Here is a 19367-nt window from a genome sequence, read left to right on the forward strand (position 1 = left end):
ATGTATGCATATACATACAGATGTATGTATGGTTGTATAACCTGGGACTTATATGTGTATGAATGTACAATCCGTGGTGGCCAGCCTCCAAGACACCCCTCCAAGATCCTGTGTCCTGGAATTCACACCCTTGTCCCCTCCCACATCGTAACAGGACTGGTTGTGTTACCACTGGAATGCAGCAGAAGTGATGGTGTGTCACTTCTGAGAAAAGGTGACCAGCTCTACAAGATTAAGGCGTCTGTCATGGGAGCCTCTCCTCACCTGCTCTGAGGGAAGCCAGCTGCTGTGACATGAGGATGCTCAGGCATCCTGTGGAAGGGCCCGTGTCAAGAGGAACTGAGGTCTCCAACAGCCAAGGAGCCAGAGCTTCCAAAGAAGTACGTGAGTGAGCTGGGAGGCAGGTCCCCCCGCTTGTGCCCTCTGATGGCCGCAGCCCCAGCCAGCAGTGCGACAGTGACTTCATGAGATACTCTAAGGCTGAACCCCCCAGCTATGCTGCTCCTGGATTCCTGACCCACGGAAAATGTGAGATAATAAATGATGTTGTTTCAAGCTGCTAAGTTTGGGTCATTTGGTTTGTAGTTATGGATAATTAATACATAATCTTTTTTTAAGGCATCACTGAGGTGATTTTTTTCCCCAAGTTTTAAAAACTTTTATTTGTGTTTATTTTTAATGGAGGTACTGGGGACTGAACCTGGGACCTCATGCGTGCTAAGCAGGCACTCTACCGCTGAACTATTCCCACACCCCTAACTAATACGTAATATTAATGCACAAAGAGGTTCAGTGTACTGTAGTACATAATGGCAAAAACCAAAATCAAGCAAAACAACTGTCCTGAATTGGGGGGATGTTTAAGTGAATTATGGCATGGTTACTCAGTGGGATATTATGCAGTTATTAACAGTGTTGGGCCGGCTACATCCTCAGAAACAAAAGGGGACAGTGGAGGCCCTTGGGTAGCTTTGAGGAACCACTCAAAGGGAGTCCCACCAAGAACTGCTGACCAGGGAGCACTTGTATAAAAGTGCCGTGTAAACTTTCTAACCATCCATTTCCTTTCTGTTTCCTCTCTCCTCTCTGTGTTCTTGTAGAAAGTTCCACTGGAGCACTGGTAAACCCCTACTGTTCAGCCTCCTCCATCAGCCTGTGCTCCTTGAAGGCAGGAACTTATCTAAAACTGGGCTGGAACAAAGACTGAATGTCAGTGAATTTGAATAATAAAATCTGCATTTTCCATTTAAGGTTTCTTTTTTTTTTGAAGCAGAATGCAGATTGTAGGTGGAGTGAAACTACAACTATGGTTGCAATATTATATAAAGCAAGTGGAAACAAATGTAAAAATTTCTAGGTGCAAAAAAATATGTTTTGTAAAGATCTGTTTCCAAGTAATTTATTGTCATTTTCTTCATTACAAGAGCACTCCAGACCCTCTCTGTAGTTTTGTCTTTTCCAATATGGCTAAGTCTCAGCTGTCTAGTAGTTCTAAGTACAAAACTAAGATGTGCTAAAATTGGGGTTTGAAAAATTGCCTCATATCTTATGCTACCTGTTGCCTTCCAGGGCTATACCCAAGTCTTTACCTTTTCCCACCTTCTTTTTCTCTTGTCTCCACTTCTTGAATTTTTTTTTGTAACCATATTTTGAAGGTGTTTTTCATATTTGAGCCTTGTGTGTGCTGTCCACCCAGCTGATTGTAATTTCTTACTAAGGCCCCATTAGCTCCAGATCAATGGCTTATTTGATTTACTTGACTTTTCAAAGGAGCTAGAATTATTTAACCTTCAAAGCGTATGTATGTATGTATGTATGTATGTATGTATGTATGTATGTATGTATGTAAACCCTTGATCTCTCAAACACTCAACCCATATGGAAGGGTTAGACAGCAGCTCTGAAGATCGAGGGGAGAGAAGTGGTGTGGAAACAATGAGTAGGAGAAATGACATTTGTGGGGGTGGGGGATACATAAAAATCATGCATTAGACTTCTTCATAATAATATGCAAATTCCCTTCACCTTCTCTCACTCCCACCTGCAATTGGAAATGTCAATTTCTCAGCTCAGAATCTAGCTCTAGGGAACTGCTGTTACCTATGGAAGATGTGTCAGTGAAGAATAAAGGTTTTTGGTAGCTGGCTTCCATGCCTGCCTCCTCCTATTCACATCCTTGTGTAGTCTCCTTCTACACTGAGCAGGTGAAAAATAGCAGAAGTTACAGTATCTCACTTGCAAGGTTAGATTATGAAAGACTGCAGCTTTTGTCTTGGGTTCTCTCCTCTGGACCACTCTCTCTGGGGGAAGCCTCCTCACAAGCAGCCTATGGAAAAGCCTGGAAATGGGGAGGAACTAAACTGATGTCTTCTCCCAGCATTCCCACGAGTGTGCTAGGAAGAAGATCCTGTAGACCCAGGCGAGCCACAGATACCCGCAGCCCTAGCTGATGGCTTGATCGTGACCTAGGGAGACACCACAGCCTGAACCACCCAGCTACGCTGCTCCCAGATTCCTGATCTACAGAAACTATGAGATTATGTTTCCTGTTTTAAGCAGCTAAGTTTGGTGTGATTTCTGACATAACAGCAGATGAACAAACCAGTTGTAAACAGCTGGGTTAGACCAAAAACTAGACAAATGTCTTCTACTTTGGAAGTGACATTCCTAAAATCATACTCGAGTATGGTCAGCATATAAGCAGCTTTGGTGATTGCAACTCCATATTTGTTTTCTCTATAATTTCACTGAGTCATGAAAAATTTGGTTAAATAGGATGGCTGATTATTGTAACATAAGGTTAACATCATAAATGGTAGCCAAGTCTTAAATGTGGTTTTTAACCTGCTTTATTTCAAAAAGGTCTTGAGGAGATACAGTTAAGTACTTCAGAGCCAGATATAAAACCAGCCTACCTTTAAACTGATGGGACCACCTAAATGCAAAGAAGTGATGATTCATAAGTTTCTTTTAATGAAACAAAATATAACTTTTTGTAGGACTTAGAAACAGGCAGTTAAAATCCATGTTTGGAAAAATAAATTAAAAGGCAATAAAGTTAAAAGGAATTAAGAGTTTCTGAGGTGTTTTCTTAATTATTTTTGAATTACTGTGCTAAAGACATAGATTTTTCCCCCTTTTTTCCTTTGGGAGAGTCTTTTAAAATTTTGAGTCTTTTTTATGAGTTCTCATGATGAACCCCTTAATGTTGCTCAAGTTCTTCCCTCCTACATTTTCACTATGAGCAGAAAAATTAGTTGAGTATCATAATATATGTTTAGATTAATCCTTTTTTTTTTTAACAGGCCAATTTTTAGCTTTTCATCAAGTTCTTGGAATTCACCTCTGAATTTTCTTATACGACCACTATAGTGGTTCTTCCTTTATGACTCCAAAACATGTCTTCAAGAATCAAAAGTAGAAAGAACGTCACCTTTTTACCTCCAGAAAGTCCCCACAGCTCATTTTAGAAGGTGTAAGGTTTAAGCCTGGGGTTGTAAAACGGTGACCCACAGATGGACGTATTTTATTTGGCCTGCGCTACGTTGTCTTACGCAGTTTTGGTTTTTTTTTTAAGTTGCTAACACTTAAAACCTGGGCAATTTCATGTTAAAAAATCTGATGTCTGGCTTCTCTTAAAAAATCCAAAGATCTGACAACAGTAGTCCTATATCCCTGCGTGGCAGCCCCAGGCTGAAGCTGAATGGTTGCTCCTTGCAGCCGCTGTGTGTAAATGTCCAGTTTCCTAGCTCCAGTTTCCTAGCTCCACACTTGCTATTTTTGTTTCGCCTTCTGACTTCGCTTATTTCAGCTACCTGCCTGGGCCCTGTGTTTACCACTCCTGATCTAAACAAATGTAACAATTAAGCCACAACAATTAAGAGGAGGGGGTCAAAGCCATTGTGAGCCCTGTTAAAGCAAGATCCCTTTGCCCTGATGTACCTGGTTTTACCTGTTACAGCCTGTTTTATGCTGATGGGCATTCCTGTCTGTGCAAGTCTCTTCTGATCAGCAGAAAGTCACTTCTAATATTCCACTCATCCAGCTTTAGATAGTACTAATTTTATGAATGTTGTTGATCTTAAAAGTCCTCCCTTTTATCCGTGTCTCTTTTAATATTAAAATTATATCTAACGCTTGTCACAGTCCCATAGAAGAGGCTGCCTCAGTTCCTCCACTCAATAGTGAGATATTCAGGAGGGTGGACAGAACTAGCTAGTCCTCTGCTGAGAACACTGGCCATCACATTTGAGGACTGTATATTTCATTGCCTTCATGCATGTAATCGATGGCTTTAATTATTATTTATGAATAAGGAAGGTGCTATTGGATGGTTTTATTTCCCCTGACAATTTGAAGTCCAAAAAAATTGTTAAAAATGAATAATCCTTAACATTTAAAAAATGTAACATTTTAACTGCAATAAGGGCATGAATTAAGATGAGGGAAAGTGTGAAAGAGTAAATGGATCATATTTCTAGTACATGTTAGTAATTCTTCAAAGAATATTCATGTATGCACTCTTTCCTAATATTTTGTTTAAAAGACACATACATTCCCACCATTTTTTAAAGCAGGATACTTTCTGCCTTATTGAGATACAAGCTAAAGTCTTTATATTTATTTTTCCTTTTAATAGTAGTGTTAGTATAGTTACTCCCAGCAGTAGCTGTATGTATAGTTGAAAGCCATCTTTTATTTTTAAAAAATAATCATGTTGTTCATGTATAACTGAAAAATTGTGCTCTACACTGGAATTTGACACAACATTGTAAAATGACTAACTCAATATAAAAATGTTTAAAAAATCACATTGAAGAAAATTTGGCAAATAGAGAAGAAAAATACATCATCAGTAGTACCATCGGTACCGTATAAGTCCTTTTAGTGGAGCTTTTTTCTCTGCAACTTTTTGCGTATCTACTTTAATCTTGCTTGTCATCTAACAGTAGATGATTATGTCACATGTTCTTGCATAAAAGGTACAGTTTTTAAAAATTAATTTTTTGAAGATTCATTTAAAATTTAAAATAAGGCTAAGATATTTTCAGGCACTGAAGACAAATTTCTTGACTCACTGCTTTTATTTTGTTGATCAAACCTTTTACGAGCATCTGTACATATCAATCTTTGATTTCCTAAATATAATAATTAATTGAACAACACAAACTCATTTCCAAATTAGAGTTAAGAATGTATCCTGTGAGATTTCTCCTATGGGGAGTAATTTTAAGTGTACCAGAATTTTGTACGTGTTGTGGTTACTACTGCTTTTTTTAGGGTAGAAAAGTATAGGGAAAAAGAAAATGAGAGAAGCAAGTAAGATGGGAAGCATTGCCCGAAACAGCAGCCGTGTATGCATTTCCCCAAACAGTCCACACACCTGACTCCCAGCTCCGCTCTGCACGGTGGTCTGTTTGTATATTCACCCTGAGCAGAATCTGCCAGCACAGAACACAGTTTCACTCTGTTCTGCTTCCCCAAGATCTAGCTGAGTTTCTAGCACATATTAAGCATGTGATGAATACTCAATGACCAGAAAAGAGAGGGAAATATGTAGATACAACAAGCCTGAGAAAGGATAGAATTGTATCAGTGTGTTTTGGGGTAAGTTACAGAATCTCATATACAAGTGGCTTAAGCAATGTGGACTTTTTAAAAACTTTCACAGGACACAAACTTCAGAGTCAGGGCAGTTCCAAGGTTGGTTATGCAGCTCAACAGTGTCATGGAGGACCCAGATGGTTTTCATTTTTGTACTCAGCCATCCTCAGCACATTGTTGATTTCTTCTGTGTTAGTTGCAAGATGGACGTAGGTGTTCCAGATGTCATTTGCAGGCAGACACGACCACATCCAGTAAAGAAGAGGCCGTGTCTCCTCTTGTATATCTCCATTTGTTACAGAGGAAAACCTCTCACAGATGCTTCTAGCTGACTTCTTCTCAGGCTCCACTTGCCAGGATTGATTCACAAGCCCATGCCCTGACTGACATAGGCTTGTTAGGTGGATGCCAACAGCGACTGGCACAGGAATAGCAGAGGAAGTGACAGTAGGGAAGAGGACAAAGATATACCACAGGGAAAAGAGCAGTGACTGGGGCAGGATGAAGTCGTGAGCCTGTGGGATGTTCAGGCCTATTGTACTGTTACCTGATATGCACTGTCTTATGCACCCAGTATCTGTATGAAGGTGGTAGGACCATGTCATCTATGAGCGATGATGTGTGCCACCCACAAGCAGACCTGGGTTTTGTAGGACAATATAAATTGGAGTTGTAAAGTATATGAAACTACAAGCACAAAATTGCTAGGCCCCATCCAGGTCCTTGGAATCTTCACTCCCTTCAGGCAAACCCTTCTTTGGTGCCATCCGCAGCCCTTCCCGCATTTAATATCACTGCTCCAGAAAGAATGGAAAACAGCTTCAGAGGGGAATGGGTAACAAGTCAGAAGAACCGCTTGCTGAATTATTAACATTATACAGTCCAAGGAGAGGAGGATATGGCACTCAGTTATTTGAGGAAAAGATAAAGTTTTTAGTAATAGTACTTTTAAACAGTTGTTTACTGCATATTCTTTACTCTTAGAAACTATGTATAGAAGTGAAAATCTATAAATAGATGAACTAATCCTTTCAAATAATACTCTTTCAAAATAAAGTGTTTAGCCTATTTAGAATTGACCCTTGAATGATGCAGGGGTTAGAGGTGCCGACCCTCCCTGAAGTGGAAAATCTGAGTATAATTTATAGTCAGCCTCTTATCAGCAGTTCCTGTGTATCTGTGGTTCCAAATCCAACCAACCACCATGGTGTAGTACTGCAGTATTTTCTATTGAAAAAGTCCGCCTTCAAGTGGACCCACACTGTTCAAACCCAGTGCTGTTTGGGGTCAACTGTATATATATATATATTTTTTCCAGGTACCCTTAAATATATACATATAAAGTTGATGCTACCATACAACACCTGTATAATTTGGAATGAATTGAATTAAGTAACAAGTTCATAATTAAGATAAAGTATAAAAATTTTACATCTAGACATCACAGGACATCACACTTTGTTTTCCTCCCATTTCCCTTGGGTGAGGGTGGCCAGACAGAAATAGTGATCATGTGTTTCACCTGCTGTCTTTTTGGTCTTCAGGTGATTGCAGTAGAGCCTCAGAGATGCTTCTGAGGAATCTCTTCTATTGATCTGTTAGACTGATATTCCAGTCTGTTGCTGCTATTGTCCTTTTTGGAAAAAACCCATCTTCCTCTTATCTGCATCTGGTTCTTGAGATTACAAATTAACTTCCTGTTGTATTTCATATTTCACACTAGAGTTTGTAAATTGAAACATATTTGCTAATCAGCGTAGTGTTAATTTGTAGACGTGTGTCACCTGCACCAGTGCCGATTGAGTCTGGCACATAATAACCTTCCATTAATACTTGTTTAATGAAAGAATGAATCATTTAGACGATCTTGGGACTTCTAAGATAATTGTAATAATTGAAGGAAAACAAGTGTTGGACACTAACCTGCATTTTCTAACATTATTTTCTTTTTTTTAGAAAATGTGATATTACCAATCTTTTGAAAAATTAAAGACTATTTTCTTTAAAGACTGTGACATGCTCAATTGATAGCTTGGCTATTAAGACATAAATTTTCAAGGCACTACAAATCTGAGAAAATGAGAACATAATTTGAAAGGAAGAGATTGTAGAAATGGATATATGTGATTTAGTAAGAGAGGCCATCAACACAGTGAGAGTAGAATCTGTATGTACTGTGTTTTATGCTTCTCAAAAGACATTTTTTACACATATATTGTATGGATCTGCCTGCTTGATTCCTGTTCTCTATAATTTAAAAATGTGTTTTTTTATAGCTGTTATTCTTGGACACACAAGTAAATCAACATGTATATTCAAAACATATGATTTCTGACATGTAAAATTAAGAGAAATTTATTTCTTTATCTAACATTAACATGTATATATATTAAAGTATGTTGTTCAATTGTAGCTCTCATTTTTGAAAGTGTTTCTATGTGTATAATGAAAATGCATCTTTTAGTTTTTCATAAAAGTTTTAAAAATCTTTTAAAAGTACTCTAAGATGAAAGGAATTTAAAAATCGACATTATTGGCACAAGCTTCATGTTAATGTTTACTCATGTAAGTAGCACAAAATACTGCCTAATTAGTGTGGTTGGTAAATTTTTGGTACTTTAATTTTCTCTGTTATTGTAAACCATGCATAAAATGCTTGCCTATTGAGAAGCGCAGAATTGTCAGAGCTTAAACAGCTGACATCTGCTTACTCTCTTAAAAAAAAAAAAAAAAGAATAACAAGCCATTTCAGCCTAATCTACCTCAAATGTGTTCATGTAAATTGAGGTCCGTCCATTGACCTGCATTCTTTTCAGCTCAGGATTGGTCCACATGGTTCATGAAGCCAGGAAGGCTGATTAGAAATGCAGATGTCGAGACAGTGAAGTACGCCCTCCCCTCTTCCCTTTGCTGTCTATGTCAGGGTGAAAAGTGGCTTGTACCAGGGTCAGTAACCCATACTCACTTAATTACTTTTCTTGGACCCACAGAACTGTCACAAGCTGTGGTGGATGCGGGAGCCGTTCCTCTTTTGGTGCTCTGTATCCAGGAGCCAGAAATTGCTTTGAAAGGGATTGCTGCTTCGGCCCTTAGTGATATAGCAAAGCATTCTCCAGAGCTGGCTCAGACAGTGGTGGATGTGGGAGCGATCGCTCACTTAGCCCAGATGATCCTGAACCCTGATGCTAAATTGAAGGTATTTAAAAATAAAGTTAACCAGCAAACAAACCAGGCTTCTGATAATCTAAGAAAATGAAAATGTGTGCAGCTTACTATGTGTTTAAAAAATAATTAGTAAATTATCATGGAAAAGAGATATGAATATATTATGTATTTGGTCCTTTAATGCATGAAAATTATGCTGTAAGGATTAGACAATAAGAAACGTGACTGGGAAAAATGTGTGCAATGCTGAAAACTAGGAGTAGCATCAGAGTTAATATTTATAGTTAAAATCAGGAATAACAAAATGATTGAATCTCAGGGTTAGAAGAGACCTAAAAGTTTTCTAGCCCACTAGACTATTGAAGTTTCTTATGAAAATTGCCATATTTTTATTAGTCTTTTTATAGTTTTCTAAAATCTAATTTTTAGTTCATAGTCACCAATTATACTTTTATATTCTAATAGGTATATTCTATTAGGTTTAAATTAGTAGTGTTAATTAAGCAATGGAAAGTTCTTTAAAATGGTATCAGCAACATGCCAAAAATATTAGTTCTGCTTGACCATTTTTGTGTTACATTACTGCCTTTATTGTAATTATTTAAGTATTGCATAATTAAGAAATAGTATTCATACAGGGATCATTCTTTCACCAGCCTCAGTAGATAGAGGTTTAAATAGTCAGTAGTGTGAACTAAGACCTTTAACTTGGGAATTAGGGAATTTAAGAACTTGAGCTTTTAGGTGTAAGACTAGGATGTGAGTGCCTCATGACTCAGAAATCTTAGGCCATGTTGGATATGTGATTATTTTTTCCCTTTCATAAAGGAATTTGCTTGTACATAAAGCTGTTTAAATTACACCTGAGCTCTGCAGCGGACTCTTCGTGATGTTTTGCTTTGGTTTTTGCTTAACAGCGTCAGGTCCTTTCCGCTCTCAGTCAGATCGCAAAACACTCTGTGAATATGGCAGAAATGGTGGTTGAAGCGGAGATTTTCCCTGTTGTACTCACGTGTCTGAAGGACAAAGATGACTATGTGAAGAAAAATGCTTCCACTTTAATTAGAGAGATTGCAAAGCATACACCTGAGGTAAAAGAAGGAAAAAAAAAAACAGTTTCTGATTACAATAATATGTAGTTAGTTTTAGTTTTTAAGTAAGATGTCAAATTATTCACAAAGTCCCGGGACGATGTCACATGTTCTCCGGATTTCTCATCCTCAGCACTACTGACCTTTGGACCACATATTTCTTTGTTGTGGGAGGCTGTACTGGGCACTGTAGGATGGGTGTTCAGCAGCATCCCTGGCCTCTGCCTGCTAGATGCCAGTAGCACCCCTCCCCTCAGTTGTGACAATCAAAAGTGTCCCATATTGCCAAATGTTTCCTGGTGGACAAAAGTGTCCCCAGTTGAGAACCATTGGGTTATATCAACAGAGTTTCAATCTGAAGTCTCAGTTTTTAACCATTTTCTACTTTCCATTTCTAGATTGTAGGGACCGTAGACTTTGTCATTCCATCACTTTAGGTCAGCTGGGTGTAGTAAGAGATAGTGCACCCCTAGATTGGGAGAGCCCACCAGGCCCCCAACCTGGTGTAACCTAACAGCCACTTGTACATGGTGCATCCGAGCACTTAGATGCAAAAGGAATAGAGACCAAGTGACCACAGGTGGATCCTGAAGTTGTATCTTCTTCTGTGTATATTTTGATGAATCAGTTTCATTTCACTAAACCTTAAAAGTCCTCATCCTTTATTTCACCCAGTGTCTTTATCTGGCTGAGATTTTTCAAGATGGCAATGCCATCAGCTAGTGACCATTGCTAGCAAAGGAGGGATAATTAGGCTGGACTACTTCAAGTCTGACCTTGCCTTTCAGCATTCAGTGAGTGTGACCAGTCTGCTTCATACTCACGCACGGGGATGGGGGATTTCAGCAGTTAGCTAGTTACAAAGTGGCCCTAGGGTTAGTGTTTGGATGAGGAATTTTGACATCCACAATGACAGGGATAAAAGTTGTGCCATCGATGCATGGAAAGTCGAACCACGGAGAGGCTCCTCACAGGGAGCCCTGTCTACACGCCAGAAATAGGATGGTTATCCTTGCACAGTTCTTTGATAAATATAATAGTTTCACTAAATGACAGTTCAGATTTTACCAGATGCATTCTAGGTCCTAAATATCAAAGTTTGGCAATGCTAGAGTACCATTTAAAGACCACCTTACCCTTTAGGGTCATGGGTTATCCAGCTCTCCTCCTCTTCTCTTAGCTTTCGCAGTTGATCGTGAATGCAGGAGGAGTTGCTGCTGTGATCGACTGCGTCGCATCCTGCAAAGGGAACATCAGGCTGCCGGGCATCATGATGCTTGGCTACGTGGCGGCTCATTCTGAGAACCTGGCAATGGCTGTCATCATCTCCAAGGTTTGTTTTGGCTGCATTTTCCTCTCATGATTGCAGTGAGGGACTCTAAGACAGAACCACAGATGAATGCTCTTCCACAGGATGTGAAATACAACCGACCAGAGTCAAAGAACTGCCAGTTCTTTTCAAGTTAGTAAGTTTCCCAAAGCAATGCTTGAAGTAAGGCTTACTTGGCAGGAAGTTTAGAGTTCTACTCAGTATTTAATATCAATACCTCTGAGTATTATTAGTATTATCTGTACTTAAATATTGCATGCTTGTATCTTGAAGGATTGGCTGTATCTATTTACAAATAATATAAAGCATACTTTGATTAAAGACAGCTATCATAAAGGACATGCCCCATGGTCATTTTCATTATTCTCAGAGGTCTGTACATCCTCCCCCTTCCTGCCACTGGGAAGGCTCCCTCTCCTGCAGCTTCCATGAGGTGGTTTCTCTGTTGGACTGAGGCAATTCAGAGCATGTGGTGGATAGCAACATTTGTTTCCTTGCTCTGGGGACTTGGTGGTATCTCAATTTACAACTTGGTATTAACCCACCAGATTGTGTAGCCCTGGCTCATAGTAGGTGCTCAAAAAAAATATTTGTTGAATGTATTGATCTCTCAAAACGTGCTTCAAAGGCTGTGTGCTCCCAGTGTCTCTGGAGACCCTCTAGGGTATGGATTTCTTATCAGCATGGAAAATCTGCCTCTGTATGTTAAACAGAAGTGTTGTTTTTTTTTTAATCCCTTGCTAATCCTCAGGATAAAAAAGAGCCTCAGATCTTTATTTTCTACCTATTCCTTGATAATTCTTTACTTCATTCCCTTTTTATCCTGCGCTTTTCCTTTTGCCCTTCTATTATGAAAGTCTCCGATCATGGCCAGAGCAGCAGCACTGCTTTCTGAAGGGTCACCGTGGGGATGTTTTTGGGATTTCTGATTCTCAGTCCTTTTTGGGTAGTCAGAAAGTCTGCATGTAGGAAGGAGGTTGAAAGGCGCAGTGATTGCTTTTCCTTCCTGTTTCTTCCCCAGATGAACCAGGAGGTGCTCCCCTCCTTTGGTCCGGGGCCACGGCTGGCCTCTCCCACCTGGTTTGTCCTTCGTTCAGTTGAGGATCGAGGTGGGGGCAGCAGCGGTTTGAGGCAAACCACACAACACTGTCTCAGGCTTTTCCTTTTCCAAGTGGCACTGTAAGGACTGCCAATGAAGAAATAGGGCACATTTCCTCAGGAGATTGGTCTTAAAAAACCAAATGTTAAGTTGGAGGGGAAAAAATGTATATATGATCACTTGGCCTTTGCTGTGGTAGCCTGACCATGTGATCGTGGCTTTTGTGGTCCTCAATTTAAAGTGATAATTCTTACTGTCTTGAGTTAGAAAATTATGCCTATACAGAATCTGGAATTATAATTTGATATGGTTATTTGAGTCTTCCTTGGATACATAAACTGTAATGTATTTGAGGTCCTTTAGTTAATTCTGTTTTGATTATTTAGATAAAATTGAAGTTTGAAGTGCAGAATATAAGCACATGCCATCTGTATAACAAAAATACTCATCTCTGCTTTGATAATCACATGAAAATGGGCAAAAATATCATTTAAAAGTTGACCAAAATTAACAGAAATTTACTATTTCAGGAAAGGTTTTAGTGAATATTTAGTGAAAAATTCACTTAAATAGAATCCTTGCTCATATCAGTCATTTGATTTTGGATCTAGAGTAGTTATTTTGTTCTCAGATCTATTGTACTTGGTGAAGAGGCAATTTTTTAAAAGGATTCTAAGTTAACTTTTTTGACAAAAGAAAAACAAAAGGTTTTAAAGTCCTTTGCATTTTTGATTTGTCACAGTGGAATCTGGTTTTGCCTAAATACTAATCTGTGGCATCTGTTTTTTGATTAAATGCCTCTGTTTGGGGAGTAAATGCTAGTAGAGATATTTAGTTTGGTTGGATTGTAACAGATAATTAAGATAAATTAGTTCTAGCCATTTTATCAACTTGAAAAATGACAGCCCCTGTGAAGTGCTCATTTATTGAACCATTTAGGGGAAGAAAGGATCAAGACCAAAATGATTCCTTCTAATGTTTGTGAAGCAGGGAAGACTCTTTAATCCCGCTCGAGATTCATAACACTTGCTCTTTTGATCAACGCTGCAGGGTGTGCCCATGTTGTCAGTCTGCTTGTCGGAAGAGCCAGAAGACCACATTAAGGCTGCTGCCACCTGGGCCTTAGGACAGATTGGGAGACACACTCCCGAGCACGCCCGGGCTGTCGTGGTCACCAATACGTTGCCTGTTCTGCTTTCTTTGTACATGTCAACAGAAAGTTCTGAGGATCTTCAAATAAAAGTAAGGGTTTAATTCTTCACCGTTTTAATGAAGACTTGTTAGATTTTTGACTCACTCTTAAAAATATGTAATTTAAAATGTTTTAATTTTCACTACGGACAATATTGCTTTTCTGTGTTGAGAAAGACATTTATCAGAAGAACTGAGGTGACTGAAAATGCATTAGTTACCCTTGACTCAAAGAATCCGAGAGGTATTTTAAATTAAGTTCTCAACAAGTACAAAGTTGTTTATACAATGAATGTCTGGTTGCTGCCTTCTACATTTCTGTGGACTTTTCTTATGAAACAGGGATTGAATAATAGAATTTTGGATGTGAAATTGGCCAGAGAGAACTTTAGTCCATTTTACATTAAAAAATTGAGTCTAAAAGAATTTTAGGTGATTTCCAAAGGTATTCCTGAAGCCACGAGCTACCTCTCCTGACTCCAAGTCCTCCTGATCTTTTTTTTTAAATTTTTATTTTTTCAGGGAGGAGGTAATTAGGTTTATTTATGTAGTTTTTCTGATGAAGGTGCTGGGGATTGAACCCAGGGCCTTGTGCATGCTAAGCATGCGTTCTACCACTTGAGCTATACCCTCCCCCTTCTTCCTGATTTTTTAACTATATCTTTGTTTCTTAAAAGAAAATTGACCATAAGATTCACTAAGCATTTTAAATCATGCATTTAAAAAAAATCAAAATTTCGGAAAAAAAAATGTTACTAGCTACTAAAATGATTCATAAAACATGAATATAAAGTAGAATGAATTTTTAAATAATTTAGAGTCACAAAGAAAGAAAAATATTTCCCAGAATGCTTGCTATTAGGGAAACATGTAACTTTTTGAAAGCCACTTTCAGAATTGACTTGGATTGGGGGAATTACACAGAAAAGACAATAATTTAAAATAATATCAACAGTAAGTTAAATTACATTTGAATTTTAATTGAACAATAAAGTAACATAGGAAAACATATTTGCTGGAGCAACTTTAGTTGGTAGAGTGAAGCGGGTAGTCTTTTTGAGCCACACAGTTGAGGGAATCTGAAAGTGATGTAGGGAGTCATTTATTTGGTTTATAAATTTTATAAAAGTGAGTTTATGTTGATTTCATTATGTGTACATGTTTTTTTCTCTACAAATTCACTGAGGGAAGTTGATTTCTAAGATTAAGCCTTTTTCAATTTTTATAAGACTTTCTAGATCAAAGCAATGACTTAATAGCTTTAGGGGTCCCCTTACACATCTCCAATCTTGAGTCCATTCCTTGGCAATGCTTTGTAGAGAGTGAGATTGACAACATGCTAAAGTCTTTTCCTGTTTAACAGTTCTGTACATCTTTGACTTTCTGATGAGAAACCACAACTCCATTTCCAGTCATGAGCTGTCCAAGTACAGCTGACTTACATATGTGTAATTTTAACCCATACATGGAGTTCTCTTTTTGCCTCATATTTCTTTATCCTATTATCATCATTGTCTTTCTTCCTCCTTCTTCCCCGTCCCTCTCCCCTCCTTCCTCCTCCTCACTTCTCATCTGCCCCACCCTCATATCTGGTGATCTGGGGAAATAAAAGAATACATGAGCCAGAGCATGAATTATTAATAGCAGAGCCAATAGTAAATATGGTTTGAGAAACCCTTGCAAATAGTTACTTGGGGAGCACTACATACTATTTATATACTACCAAGTTTATATAACTTGGCTTTTAATGAATTATTATGATGTTATATTGTATACATATCCCTGGAGTAAAATAAGTTTGAAAACTTCACTTTTTGAAGTCAGATAATTTTTATTGTGTACTATTTTAACAAAGGTGGTTTTATTAAGACATTTAGGTTTACTAATAAAAGGTTCCTTCTGCCTTTATTTGATACAATGTTTACTTTCAGGAAATACAGTAGGTATTAAATTAAAAGTGATTTATCAGTCATTACCCTGTCAGCAATCTTTCCAAGGCTTTAAGTCCACCCAGATATTTTCTTATTGTAGGGACTTAATCATTCCCTTTTTCTCTTCCCCAAGGTCTCTTGGATTCTATCAGTTGTTTTAAAGGCTTTAGATTAAAGTCCAAGCCTGTTCAATTTGACACTATCTTAGTAGAGAAAATATATCCAAGAGCTTTAAGAACTGTCTAATGGTGTTTCTCATTTGTTACTCTGTAGCAGCTTTCAAATTATAAGGCCATGGTGAAGCTCATTTTGTCCCAAAGGTATGTCAGCTTTTGTAAGCATCTCTAATTGGTTCTGATCCAGGAGAGCCAAGGAGCAGCCCCTTGGAATTTCTTGCACATTTTCGCATAGCCTGACTATCTGCTTGCACCTGTGTAATTTCAAATACCTTATAAAAACTGAAACAATATATATGTTGTATATAAGAAGCTTACCTACATGTATTTTGAAAATATTCAGGCAACTGCATTTCCATTTGTTTAGATTTAGAGGTATCTTGTGTTTTCATTTCTCTTGGGTATACACCTAGGAATGGAACTACTAGGTCACATGATAATTCTTTTGACCATTTTGAGGAACTGCCAAACTGTTTTCCAATGTGGCTACAGTGTTTTACATTCCCACCAGCAATATAGGAGGGTTCTAATTTTTCCACATCTTTGCCATCACTGGTTATTGTCTTTGTTTTTTATTATAGCTATCCTAATGGGTGTGAATTGGTATCTCATTGTGATTTTGATATTCTGGATACAAGTCATGGCACTTAAAAGCACAAATAATCAAAGAAAACATTGATAAATTGGGTTTCATCAAGATGAAAAACTTGTATGCCTCAAAAGACACTACTGAGAACATGAAAGGACAAGCCACAGACTTTGAAAAATTACTTACAAATCATGTATTTGAGCAAGGACATGTATTCAAAATATGTAAAGAACTCTTACAACTTGATAATAAGAAGACAAATAACCCAATTAAACAATGGGCAAAAAATATAAATAGACATTTCACAGACAGATGATCAATCAGCACATGAAAAGATATTCAGCATCATTAGTTACCAGGGAAATGCAAACTGAAACCATAATGAGATGTTACTTCACACCCACAAGAATGACTATAATTAATAAGACAATTACAAGTGTTGATCATCATATGGAGACTTGAACCTTCTTACATTACTGGTGGGAATGTAAAATGTTGCAATCATGTTGAAAAACAGTTTGGCAGTTTCTCAAAATATTAAACATCCATTTACCATTATCACTCAACAACTCCACTCATCAGTATTGTCCCAAGTGAAATGAAAACATTTGTCTACACAAGGGCATGCCTATGAATCCTCATAGCAGCATTATTCATATTAGCCAAAAGTGGAGTTAACCCAAATGTCCATCAGCTGGTGAATGGCTAAATGAAACATGGTAAATTTGTGTAATGGCATACTGTTTAACAATGAAAGGAACAAAGCATTGATGCACGCTGTCTAACCTGGATGAGCCTTAGAAACATTATACTCAGCGAAAAAGGCCACACTCAACACTTCACATATTGTATGATTCCACTTACATGAACTGGCCAAAAAAGTCAAATTTATAGAGACTGAAAGTCAATTAGGAGTAGTCTGGAGCTGATGGGGTAAGTAGGGCGAGGCAATAGGGAGTAACTACAAAATGGGCATGATGTTTCTTTTGAGATGATGAAAATGTTCTAAAACTAGATTGTGGTGATGGTTGCACAGCTCTGTAAATTTACTAAAAATCCATTGAATGGTGCACTTTAAATGAGTGAATTTATAGTAAACAAATTACATCTTCATAATCTTAAGCCCAGAAGTTGACAAGTAAACAAAAATCTTACTTTTCTAATATACTAATATTTATTTCATTCTGGATAATACAGCTGATTATTGATCATGACATAGATCCCTATCAGGAAGTTTATAGTTGAAAACTGAGTATGTTTCTTGACAAAGGATGGTAAAGCTCAGTGGATCTCTAGTGTCATTGGAGTTCTTGATTAATAACTTGACAGTCTATCAACACCTTGGAACTGCTAGGATTGGAATAAATCTGTCTGCGTGGTACAGTGGATGTGATCTTGGCTATCCTGTTAGTAGACCTTGTCACCAACAGCAGTTAAGTTAAATGTGTTGGCCTGCTAAGTGCACTGTGATCCTAAGGTGGTTCATAAAGATATAACTAGGTGTGTTGGGAATTGAGAGTTTAATTCCAGCTTCTATTACTTGTAGAGAAAAGTTGGGCTACATTTCTTACATTCCTTGTTTTTATTTAATCTAGTTTTTAAAACAATGTTTGAGGACAAAAGTGTCAAGAGATAAGCGGTCACATAAGACTGTTTAGCTTGGGTCTCTGGGAAACCGTAAAATCAAGAGATCCTTTACTGACAGCACAAGTGTGATGAAAGTTTTTTTTTGTTTGTTTGTTTTTTTAGTGAATCCATTTACTAATTGTAGAATTCATGGTGTGAAAATCAAAATTCTCTCTGACATTTCAAAAGCATTGCTAGACATTCAATAGCAAGCTCCCAGAAGACTAGGTCGGCTAAGGCTTTGAAGAGGGAAGAGGTGATCAGAGGAGAGGTTGTAAGGATGCGCTCAAGCACAGAACCATGTACAAGCAGGTGTGGAATTCTAGTGAACACGAAGCTCCTAGAGTGAAGGGGGCAGGCTTTCATACTATAAGGAAACAGAATCACCACCAGCCGTGGCCCAAGAGCTGCCTCAGGGATGTCCTACAGTCACAGGGGGGCCCTTCTTCAGCCCCACTTATGGTAGGGGGCAGTGCCAAGGGGTATCACTGTGAAATACAGGGTTCTGGGGAGAGTGGGAAGGGGCCATGCAGGTGCCTCTTCTTTTACTGCTGGTGTTACAGCCCCTGTTGCTGAGGGGAGCTTTTCTACACATTAGAGTGGGTCCTCTCTGTTTTGTTTCTGTCTGTGAATGGAGCAGTTTCTAACCATGTGCTGTAGCAGCATATCTGCAAATGCTCATTGAATGATGCACATAATAGAATATTTCTCACTACATGCCTGTACGCCGTGAAACCTTTCGGAGAACGTGAAATGCCTGATAATGACTTTCTACAATAAACCACCTTCTCTCATTTGTTGATTGGAAGTAATAGGACATATTAGTTATCTCACAGTTTAATATATATTAATTCTTATACTAATAAAATATGATATATATTAATTTACAATCTGTAGCTTTATGCTATAGCTTTATTTCCACATAGATAGTTTAAGAGCTCAATAATACACTGTACCTTTAAAAATTTAACATGAAGACAACTGTCAAGGTATTTGATGGTGAACTAATGAAAGACAGTTTTTCTGACAACCATTTTTAAACAATGAAACTCCAGGTTATACCAGGAAATTCATGTCACTTTAAAATTCCAGGAACACAAGACATGAATTTTTGTCCTGCTTTCATTGATTACTTACTTTGGTATGTATTTTGCTTTGTATTCCAATAGAGTAAAAAAGCCTTAAAGAATATCCTACAACAATGCACCTATTTACCAGCTCTTGAGCCATTACTGTATGACGCTCCTCCCAACATTCTGAAGCATGTGGTTGGACAGTTCAGTAAGGTAAGGGCTGTTCTCTTAGCCTGGAAGTGGGGGAAGAAAATTAAAATGAGGTATTAGCTCATTTTTTTCCCATTGGGTCAATATTGTCTTCTGCAAGCTGGGGGCAGGGTTTTCTTATTTCTCTCTCATGGGCTGTATTGACAGGGAAGGTAATATAGTTTAAAAAATGAACATAAGTTAATAAAATTCACACTTTCTTCTTCCTCACATTTTCCTCACAGCCTCTGTACTGTCTTTTTTATGTTCTTGGAGAGAGGAAAGAGTCAACATATGAAAACC

General features: G+C 38.0%; 1 protein-coding gene across 2 annotated transcripts in view; it reads left to right on the forward strand.

The window, feature by feature from the left end:
- Positions 1-19367, forward strand: part of SPAG6 (sperm associated antigen 6) — a 52586-nt gene that overhangs the window by 24816 nt on the left and 8403 nt on the right. For both annotated transcript variants that reach the window (XM_031444705.2, XM_031444706.2), the window contains exons 5-9: positions 8595-8800; positions 9687-9860; positions 11041-11193; positions 13340-13531; positions 18972-19088. In XM_031444705.2, coding sequence (XP_031300565.1) covers positions 8595-8800; positions 9687-9860; positions 11041-11193; positions 13340-13531; positions 18972-19088 — 842 coding nt within the window. The remainder of the gene's footprint in view (positions 1-8594; positions 8801-9686; positions 9861-11040; positions 11194-13339; positions 13532-18971; positions 19089-19367) is intronic.

The sequence above is a fragment of the Camelus dromedarius genome, chromosome 26 (genome assembly GCF_036321535.1).
Source record: "Camelus dromedarius isolate mCamDro1 chromosome 26, mCamDro1.pat, whole genome shotgun sequence".
NCBI classification, from domain to species: Eukaryota; Metazoa; Chordata; class Mammalia; order Artiodactyla; family Camelidae; genus Camelus; species Camelus dromedarius.